Below are 10671 nucleotides of genomic sequence, written 5' to 3' on the forward strand. Positions count from 1 at the left end.
GTGGCTCAGGTAGTGCAGCTCATCCAGGATGGCACATCAATGCGAGGTGTGGCTAGAAGGTTTGCTGTGTCTGTCAGCGTAGTGTCCAGAGCATGGAGGCGCTACCAGGAGACAGGCCAGTACATCAGGAGACGTGGAGGAGGCCGTAGGAGGGCAACAACCCAGCAGCAGGACCGCTACCTCTGCATTTGTGCAAGGAGGAGCAGGAGGAGCACTGCCAGAGCCCTGCAAAATGACCTCCAGCAGGCCACAAATGTGCATGTGTCTGCTCAAACGGTCAGAAACAGACTCCGTGAGGGTGGTATGAGGGCCCGACGTCAACAGGTGGGGGTTGTGCTTACAGCCCAACACCGTGCAGGAAGTTTGGCATTTGCCAGAGAACACCAAGATTGGCAAATTCGCCACTGGCGCCCTGTGCTCTTCACAGATGAAAGCAGGTTCACACTGAGCACGTGACAGACGTGACAGAGTCTGGAGGCGCCGTGGAGAACGTTCTGCTGCCTGCAACATCCTCCAGCATGACCGGTTTGGAGGTGGGTCAGTCATGGTGTGGGGTGGCATTTCTTTGGGGGGGCCGTACAGCCCTCCATGTGCTCGCCAGAGGTAGCCTGACCTCCATTAGGTACCGAGATGAGATCCTCAGACCCCTTGTGAGACCATAAGCTGGTGCGGTTGGCCCTGGGTTCCTCCTAATGCAAGACAATGCTAGACCTCATGTGGCTGGAGTGTGTCAGCAGTTCCTGCAAGAGGAAGGCATTGATGCTATGGACTGGCCCGCCCGTTCCCCAGACCTGAATCCAATTGAGCACATCTGGGACATCATGTCTCGCTCCATCCACCAACACCACAGACTGTCCAGGAGTTGGCGGATGCTTTAGTCCAGGTCTGGGAGGAGATCCCTCAGGAGACCATCCGCCACCTCATCAGGAGCATGCCCAGGCATTGTAGGGAGGTCATACAGGCACGTGGAGGCCACACACACTACTGAGCCTCATTTTGACTTGTTTTAAGGACATTACATCAAAGTTGGATCAGCCTGTAGTGTGGTTTTCCACTTTAATTTTGAGCGTGACTCCAAATTTAAACCTCCATGGGTTGATAAATTTGATTTCCATTGATAATTTTTGTGTGATTTTGTTGTCAGCACATTCAACTATGTAAAGAAAAAAAGTATTTAATAAGAATATTTCATTTATTCAGATCTAGGATGTGTTATTTTAGTGTTCCCTTAATTTTTTTGAGCAGTGTAGTTAGCTTATCGTCACTGCAGCTTTTGAGTCAATATCTTGAAATGTACATGACAAATCTTGCTTACTGTGAGGTCAATAACTCTGAATAACATCCTCATGGGATATAATAGTAGCAAGCTAACAAAGTTTACCTCCGGTTCTCCTTCTCATTTTTGTCTCTCTCCCCCAGAGAATGAACAGTCGCCCGCGTGCGCCAAAATATAATTTATTTGGACGAATCAAAATTCACTTTGGAAAATCACTTTGACTCCGCCTCCTAAAGTACACAGTAAAACTGGCTTCAGGCACCACTAAAAGGGCATGGCAGGCCGGCGCTTATGTTTGGAGTGTAGCCTGGCTTGTTTTACACCACCCCAGCAGGGCAAAAGACTCTGGGCTGAGACCAAAGCCCGGTCTGGTGACTTCAGTTCTTGCCACTCCTGTCATTTACCCCATAGATGTGACTTCGGTTTTGGAGATGGAACACTCAACCATTAATGGTGATTGTATATCTTGCCTTTCATCTGTTTTATGTGTGTTGAGTTACATTTACTATACATATATCACCTATGAGACATAGCTTCTAACTTCCATGTTCTAACTTCTATATGCCCCCCCTTAGTACCTCACGACAGGAAATCTTTTCTCACCAGAAGAATGCCAGAGCTGCTAGTCAGTCTCCTCCTTCAACCTTTTCCAAGCCCTTTTGCTTCCTTCATTCCTTCAAGTGTGGTTACTGTTTTCAAGAGTAGACCTTGATTCATGGCCGTTTCTTATGAAGTCCTAATAATGATTCAATGGATCTTTACAAGCAAGCCCACACAAACCAGTAACTGTATTTTACAAAGATAACATTGTCACTCCACACAGGAATATATTTTCATTTAAATCAACAAGAGGATTAATTTGAGATAGAAAACAACAACAATTTAATAAATTGAACAATAAGTGATTCACATGTCATGATTGTATATTATGGTAAGTGATACCCATGTCATCAGCCCATCTGATCTGGTAGTTAGAGAAACAATAGTGATACATTGCTCATTGAGTGTATCTATTGAGGTCTAAAAATGATACTGTACGTTGTAGTCTGTGATAACATTACGAAGTTCCCCCTGCTTATCATTGGAAGCTGCCCTGTCCGTCACGTCCTGTACCTGTCATTTCCGGAGATGAAAGAACACTGCACATCCAATGGATTAATACATGACAGTAGCTGCTAATCATTTCAACCACTAAAAACCGATTTGATTATCAAAACGGATATTCGTGACGCTTGTTTTTTTGTTTGTTCCCAGGCTATATATTTGCGTCGGTGTCCACAAATGACTGTCCTCCTAAAATGTGTGTTTTCAGGTCTGAATAACTAGCTAGCTAGTTTGCTAGCTACCCAATGCTAGCTGCTTAGCTGATACATTTCTGTGACCTAATTTAGCTAACGTTAGCTGGCTACTTAGCGATACAAAATGTGTTGAAAATTAAGCTTTGATTTGGTTTCTGTGGTTAAAAATAATATTGTTTTTGTGTGTCGTCATTAGCATTGCCGGGATGTGTTTACTTATTCCTTTGCAGGCACGACTTTACGCTTTGAATCATTTGGCTGGACTAACGTTAGCAGTAGAAGGTCAATATTGTTGATGCCAGCTACAGCTAACTATAGTGGAATACTTCTCAACAAACCGTTAGGCCTATGCGCAATGAGATGTAACGCTACTATTAGGCTATTCGATATGAGATGTAAACAGAGTGGGGGCTTCAGCTATCCAGATTCACAGTTGTTCATTAGTTAGCTAGCTAGTCATTAGCTAACAGGAAAAGTAGCCATACCCAGTGTTGGCTGAAGTTAACCTTACTCGAACACTTGAAAACACCTCAATAATAACAATACTTGGAATATGGATTTCATGTGGACTTCAGCCATACTACAAAATCACCTGATTCTACTTTCAAAATAACATTTTCAGACGACCGTCTTAATTTCAGATTTTTGCTGAAAGGAAAACTTTCATGTTTTGTTTTGGAGAGTAGGGGTTGGCTTTGGATCAATTGTTGATTTTTGCATGTGTTATAGTTTAATATTTTTGCAAATAGTATCCTCTCACAGGTAGGCATAACTTTTTTATTCTTTAATATAAAATGTGTTAGTTTTATTGTTAGTTAGAATTGACGATAACTACTTAAAGTATTTCTGAACCGTTTTAACAGCGTAATTGTAAATACAACTTTGCATGTCACATTTTTTGGTACTCCTTTGTTTTGAAATCTGATCAACATACAATGTCGTCTTTGCCCCCACAGTAGAAAATGAATGGCCTATCTGTCAGTGAGCTATGCTGCCTGTTCTGCTGTCCTCCCTGTCCGAGCCGTATTGCCGCCAAGCTTGCCTTCCTGCCTCCTGAGCCTACATATTCCCTCTTGCCGGACCTCGATGGTTCTGCGGCCCCAGGGACAGCAGGGTCAGCGGGGCTGAGATCCAGGGGAGGGGTACCTGGAGCAGCTGTAGGGGGTTCAGGCAGCAATGGTCCTGCAGAGGGCAAATGGAAGCTCCACCTGACAGAGCGAGCTGAGTTTCAGTACTCCCAGAGAGAGCTGGATGCTACAGAGGTGTTCTTCACCCGCTCTAGCCGTGGCAATCGAGTGGGCTGTATGTACATCCGCTGTGCGCCCACCGCCAGGTTAGTCGCGCAGAACAGTGTGTGTGCACGTGCGTGTACCTTTGCTCATTTAGGTCCTTTTGTCTGACCATGTGTCCCACTTCCTCTGAACTCGCCCCTTTTCCTCTCATCTTCGTTTTGTAATGCCATTATTTTTCCACTCCCTTGTGTCCTATTTCCTTACTTCCTGTACTGGCATCCTCATTGTGTGTGGCTATCTCAAATCTGTTCTCTTCCTGCTTCCGGCATTAATTTGTTTAGGCCATCTCTTTTGACCTACAAATACCATTCTACTTATTCTTACCCCAATTTATCCTAAAATGCTTGCCTGTGGTTCTGTCAGGTTTGTCAATTTGTCTTTGATAGTCTGGTTGGCTGAGTTTATACCTCAGTATGTCTTCATATTGTATGACTTCAGGTAGCAAAATTGTTTATCTTGTTGTGTTCAGTAATCAACTAAATCGCTTTGCGAAGACATGGACTGGGTCTTGTTACACTTGAGTAATATCAGTGTCACGCATGCAATGTAATATCTATTCCTTGTTCAGGGTCACATTTTGAGCAAAACACCCAAGAGCAAAGATATAACTTACTGTATGGGAGAGGCCCAGTCTATTTAAAGAATAGAGAGTATCCAGTTGCTTTAGGGAGCACAGTTCACATTCATGAATATAAAGCACATGGATGATGCCTGGGGTATAGCAACCCTATTATTTGTGTAGTACAGAACAAGCAAAAAGACCTGATTCAAACTTAGGGAACTTGTCCTCTCTTGAGTCTGTGGCCATAACCAATTTACCTTATACAGCATATTCATGTCCCATGCAAAGAGGTAATTCCTGAGGTTTCAATGGAAATCTGCTGTTCACACAATGCAGGTTAGGAAAGGTAAAAATACCAGGTAGAGTCCATAGCCGCAGGAAATAGGGGTGTTGGTGGTGCTGCAGCGCCCTCTGATAAATTTGAAATACATTTGCCAAAATTATATAGTCTAATTACTCCTGTCTGTAGCCTACAGACATCAACAAAATCATTCAAAACACCAGAGAGACTCAAATTGGGCAGACGGCGCCTAGTACTTGTTGCTATGCAGCCATAGAAATATAATCTATAGAATGGCTTTGGAATCTCTAACCCTGGCAATTTGGCTGGTAAACTCATAGGTACACTCACAATGGTTGCCAGTCATGACTTGAATCTGAACCTCCATTCTATGGATTCTATTTTTGTGGTTGTGTCTGTAAGTGAACAGCTATAATCTGCCTTTTGCACATTTCTAAATACAATCGTGGGAAAAACATAGTTTATAAAGCAAATGCCTGCTGCTGAAAATAGTAGACTAATCTGTCTATAGAAACTACCAAATGTTTTCGCAACAACTCTACATCTTAGGCATAGGAGCATTAGCCATCACCGGTGAGTAGCCTATCTTCATTATTGGGTGAGTCGGTGCCACTCGATAGTTTATTAAGTAGCCTGTACTATAGCTTATTTATATTTCATCCTAATATTGTTCAATCTTTGTCTCCCCTCTTTTCATTGGCTTTGGCTTTTGGTTGCACCCCCAACTCAAAACATCTTCCCCGCGACTATGGTAGCGTCCATCTTTTTAACCTAGTCGTTGCTCTGTGGCCTCTCACCAGGTTTACAGTGCTGTTCTCCCATGGTAACGCGGTGGACTTGGGCCAGATGAGCAGCTTCTATATCGGCCTGGGCACACGCATCAACTGCAACATCTTCTCCTACGACTACTCCGGCTACGGTGTCAGCACGGGCAAGCCTTCCGAGAAGAACCTCTACGCTGACATTGAAGCTGCCTGGCAGGCCCTGCGCACACGGTACATACGGCACCGCCACTTCGCAGTCAGTGTGGGAGACCTTACAGAGAGAGGAGGAGGGGTGGAGTAATTTCACACAAGGAAGGGCTCATGCAGCTAATGGACTGTCATTAGATTGATGGGATGCTGTGCTATCAACGGCTGCCCTTGGATGGATGTTATGAGTTATGGAGCTACAGCTGGTTTTTGTATTAGGCGTGCCATGTTCACAGACATTTGTTACCTGTCAACTCCTGAATCTATGTGATGAAAATATATATGATCATTCCATATTATCACAGTTTAGGTTTCATAGGAGTGATTTATGTTCAAATTGTTTGCCACTACAAGCTTTTTTTACAAGCCTTGACATTATTGTATTTTTATTCCACTCTCTTCCTGGTTGTGATCAGATATGGCATCAGCCCAGAGAACATAATCCTGTATGGGCAAAGCATTGGCACCGTTCCCACGGTTGACCTGGCATCACGGTATGAGTGTGCTGCTGTGGTGCTCCACTCCCCCCTCACCTCTGGCATGCGGGTGGCCTTCCCAGACACCAAGAAGACATACTGCTTTGATGCTTTTCCCAAGTGAGTCATCTACCACACCTTCCTCTTATCTCCATCTTCACATTATTGCAGACTTGTCAAGATTAGCAGATCATTATAGAACTAGAAATGTCAGTGAAAAAATATTTCTGTCCAACTAAAAGAAGAGCTGCAATCTCTTTCATAGCTTCCATGTATTTTATTATTCAGCCTCTCTCCCTCCTCCCTCCCTCCCTGGGGAATCAGCCTTAGTACATAACGGAATCATCTCTCACTCTGCATCAGATCATAAGCAGGTGTCAGAAACACTGACTCCTCCAGTCATTTGTTGTATCATCGCCCGTTATTATGTCAAATGTGGTTGTGTGGTATCTGAACCATTAAGATCACATGCTGGTTCACTGAATAGGATTCCCTGACAGTCCAGTTCCAGTACCAGGCAGTGCAGTGTGGGAGTAGAGTAGGTGGTGGGGAGGGAGCTGGGGATGCCTCTTATCTGTGCTGAAAGCCTCCTGAAAGATTAGTGGAATCTGTGTGGGTAGCTGGACAGGTAGGATGACTGACAGTGAAGGTGAACAGGTGGTCACGTGTCAGGTGACAGAGGAATGTATGAGACTGAGGCAGGAATTCCTTTAACCATAAAGTGGTATATTTACTGAGTAGTCTGTGCTGCATCACAAAGGAAACAAATAACATGTATACAATCAAATTCATAATCAAAGATCAAATCATATCAGTCATTATTAACATAATTTAGGGAATTCAACAGTCCAGTTCATTAAGAAGTCAATAGTAATCATCCGTGAGTCATTTAGGCTCACAACTATTTATCATAAAAGAATACAAACAGGGAATGGTTATACAATCTATTATCCCCATTATCAAAGTCAATCAGTTAGCAAACAATGACGTTTCTCATTTCACTCTTTCAATTGTCTTCATGTACATATAATTAATTTCAATACACATGAACCATATCGATTGCATAATTGGCCTATGAGGATCTGTAGGGCCGTGATCATTGACAATTCACATGACACAATATGTTTGAAGCTGCGCTCCAAGCCGCGCTCCGCGGTAATAACTATTAACAGTAACTGAATGGCCCACTCTCCCGATCGCCACAGATAGTTCAGAAAGGTAACAGAGTCGGTGGACTTACGTGGATTTATGGACGCACAGAACTTCTGGATGAGATGGAGTTAAGGAAGAGAAAGCAGCGAGATAAGGCGATGGCAATTTCCTCCTTTTATGGAGTTGAGATCTGTCGGACATTTCCACCTGACCTAATTAAAGCGCCCCTGGCCCAGCTGAGTAAATGGCAATGAATTAAAGGATTATTCCACCAACTCCATGGGCCTTTTCTACAGCTCCGGTGTTCTCCTCCACGCTCCTGAATTCTCCCGCGCCTGTTGCCCAGTTAGCACTCCCCAGCCCACACAACACTCAGCTCCTATACTCAATACTCAATAATATTCTAGTCAGAGTGGACTCCAAGTGAAGTGATACTAGCTTGGTTCAGATCTGTATTTGCTGTTATGTGGGGGATGGAGGACTCTCTTCCATCTGAACTAGCAGATGGAGCTGATCTGAGAGAGGCATTTACATGCAGCAGGATTGTGTTCTCATTATTCTCCCCTTCCTGTCCTGTTTGTCCCTCTACCTGTTAGAGAACAGTTGCTGCTCAGTGCTCAAGGCTGCAGGGCATTTTGCACTAACTGGCCATGCTAGAACAGACTGTTCAATGCTTTCTATCCACGGTTACCCTTTAAGAACATACTTGCCCATTAGTTATAACAATGTTGTTACATAATTCTTACCGTACATTGCCGTCTAGGGACTACCTTTGCTTCCCTTATCCCCAGTCACTAACTCCTTTGCCCATTGTGTCTCTGTCAGCATTGAGAAGGTGTCTAAGATCACGTCACCGGTGCTGATCATCCACGGGACTGAGGATGAGGTGATCGACTTCTCCCACGGTCTGGCATTGTTCGAGCGCTGTCCCAAGGCCGTGGAGCCACTTTGGGTGGAGGGGGCGGGACACAACGACATCGAACTGTACAGCCAGTACCTGGAGCGCCTGCGCCGCTTCATTGGCCAGGAGCTGGCCGCACAGCACGCCTGAACACCCCCACACCGCCTCCAGGCTCCAACACTCCTCTGGCTCTCCTCTGTTCCCCTGGGTCTCCTCTGTTCCCCTGGGTCTCCTCTGTTCCCCTGGGTCTAAGTGGGTCAGGAGGAGTGGATGGCTGGGCTCTCAGAATGAATGATCCTTCACCTTTTGGGGCGGCTTTGTCTGGATGTTCGGCAGCCCTGTCTTTTAGTTGTTTTCCTATTGTTCTGTCTCGGACACCTGTCATTAATCCTGGTCAGAGAATCTATTCCACCTCCCGCCCTTTGGACAGTGCAAGAATGCACCCAGGCATGGAGGACTCTACCTTCTGCCTGTTTTATTTCTATCTGTCTAAAGCCCCTCTCTATTACCCCAGGCATGGAGGACTCTACCTTCTGCCTGTTTTATTTCTATCTGTCTAAAGCCCCTCTCTATTACCCCAGGCATGGAGGACTCTACCTTCTGCCTGTTTTATTTCTATCTGTCTAAAGCCCCTCTCTATTACCCCAGGCATGGAGGACTCTACCTTCTGCCTGTTTTATTTATATCTGTCTAAAGCCCCTCTCTATTACCCCAGGCATGGAGGACTCTACCTTCTGCCTGTTTTATTTCTATCTGTCTAAAGCCCCTCTCTATTACCCCAAGCAAAAACAACCTCAAACAGGTTAGGTGTTCTAAAAACATGTACTGTATATCATCTTCTGAGACGTTTACACATGATTCAATTTTAACTAACAACCCTAACATGGGCAAATCATTGAGTAATGAAAGTCTGTTTTGAGCACTGACATTTTGGTATTTAATTTGAATGGGGAATGTGTGTATTTCTCTTTTCTAACACAACGATGACACTGAGCCACTACTTTACAAATCCTGTGGTGTTGACGTATGAGTATAACTGTCCTATTTGAAAGCAGGTTTGTTGCTAATGTTTCTTGTGGAGTCTTTTTTCTTTGCTCTTCTCTTTCTCTCCTCCTGTCTCATCCTCTCTTCCTCTGTCTCATTTACAATTAAGCTGTCAGATTAATAGTCCATGTCTATGAATAATTTCTTTCATAGACAAATCTTACGTTTTTATAATTATTAAGCATGGTTTAATTCTAATCTAAAAAGTGATTAGAGCATAAGTAATTTTTTAAAAGTTGCTGAATATTGCTTTGGCTAAAGTCCAAAATCTCTACCAAATTCATTGTTTCAAAAGCATCATTAAGTCGCTAACATCTCTCTAAGACGTGATTGATTTCTAACTCGGCAACCACTCTCATGTTTCACTCCCTGATTCATATTCTACAGTAGTTGTACTACAATTGATGTTATGAACATGTGAGTTTACCTTTAGAACACAAACTAAGTCCTGCCATGTTCTCTGAGTTAAGGAGGCATTAGTTGGCCTTTACTCACACAGAACTCAATTCACATCTTACTGGGTTTCTATATGGGATGTTTTCCAATGGATTTTTAAAATCTTTGTAAGTGATTTAGAGTTGTACATATTCAATTTCACTTGAGTTATTTCATCCCTCTAAAAACACAAAATCATTGTAAATTTCTAGGCTTATGCTGGTAATGGCCATTCGCATAGTAAATTGGGTCAGGTCAGTTGAGATTAAGCTGGTTGGGTGGATGGAGTATTAACTGAACTTGCTGCTAAAGATGAGGATAAATGGATTGAAAAGGGTCAAACCCTCCACATCCATTGTATACATTAATGCTGCTTAGTTTGAGGGGAAATGTAACAGTCATACATGTTATTTTACACTGTACAGTGGAATGGATCCAGTGATGTACAGTACTCTTTGCTGGTGTCATGTTGCATGTTTGATTGGTTGCTCTTTTGCTTCATGTTAGGGCTAATAACACTTCATTATAACACTAGTAGAGCTATGGAATAAGATGTGCTCTAATTTATTATTCACTAGGTTTATTTCCAGCAGGCTCCCTTTTCAGCTCCAACTAGCCCTTTTCACTGACTTCCTACTGTTGCCACTCTATTTCAGACAGACTTAAGATTCCACAATTTCTGACCGACTGTGTGAAAGTCGACCAAATGCCCAACTTCCCTGGCATACAGGGTCCACCACCACTCACAAGACAGTGGAGGTCCTTTGTTTGGGTTGGGTTTTGGGGGAGTCCGGATTACTTGTACACAGCAATCAAATTTTAACAGTAAATGTTCTGTCTTGAACAAAGCATACCTCTTATATTGTTATGTTCATCAGAACCAAAAAAAGTCCTTCATCACCCATAGGACATGGGTTTATTGTCCATCACCACATAAACAGTTAGGGAACAAAAGTTGTGCGC

The 10671-nt window shown here is 43.6% G+C and overlaps 1 protein-coding gene across 2 annotated transcripts; it reads left to right on the plus strand.

The window, feature by feature from the left end:
• The first annotated feature begins 2374 nt into the window (after positions 1-2374).
• LOC115108361 (alpha/beta hydrolase domain-containing protein 17A-like) lies at positions 2375-8880 on the plus strand. 2 transcript variants are annotated; one of them, XM_029632591.2, is made up of 5 exons: positions 2375-3336; positions 3531-3907; positions 5530-5724; positions 6117-6296; positions 8154-8880. In XM_029632591.2, the coding sequence occupies exons 2-5, from the start codon at positions 3537-3539 to the stop codon at positions 8377-8379; spliced, it is 972 nt and encodes a 323-aa protein (XP_029488451.1). In that variant the 5' UTR covers positions 2375-3336; positions 3531-3536; the 3' UTR covers positions 8380-8880. The 2 variants fall into 2 exon arrangements, with proteins under 2 accessions (XP_029488451.1, XP_029488452.1); XM_029632592.2 differs by having other exon boundaries at positions 3534-3907.
• Positions 8881-10671: the final 1791 nt, after the last annotated feature.

The sequence above is a fragment of the Oncorhynchus nerka genome, unplaced genomic scaffold, assembly GCF_034236695.1.
Source record: "Oncorhynchus nerka isolate Pitt River unplaced genomic scaffold, Oner_Uvic_2.0 unplaced_scaffold_8___fragment_2___debris, whole genome shotgun sequence".
In the NCBI taxonomy this organism is placed as follows: Eukaryota; Metazoa; Chordata; class Actinopteri; order Salmoniformes; family Salmonidae; genus Oncorhynchus; species Oncorhynchus nerka.

Bases quoted from the DNA above. Each gene is read 5' to 3' on its own strand.
- LOC115108361 (XM_029632591.2), top strand. From the start codon at position 3,537: ATGAATGGCCTATCTGTCAGTGAGCTATGCTGCCTGTTCTGCTGTCCT. The intron at 5,725-6,116 runs GTACATACGGCA...GGTTGTGATCAG, and splicing joins TGGCAGGCCCTGCGCACACG to ATATGGCATCAGCCCAGAGA. The intron at 6,297-8,153 runs GTGAGTCATCTA...TGTCTCTGTCAG, and splicing joins TGCTTTGATGCTTTTCCCAA to CATTGAGAAGGTGTCTAAGA.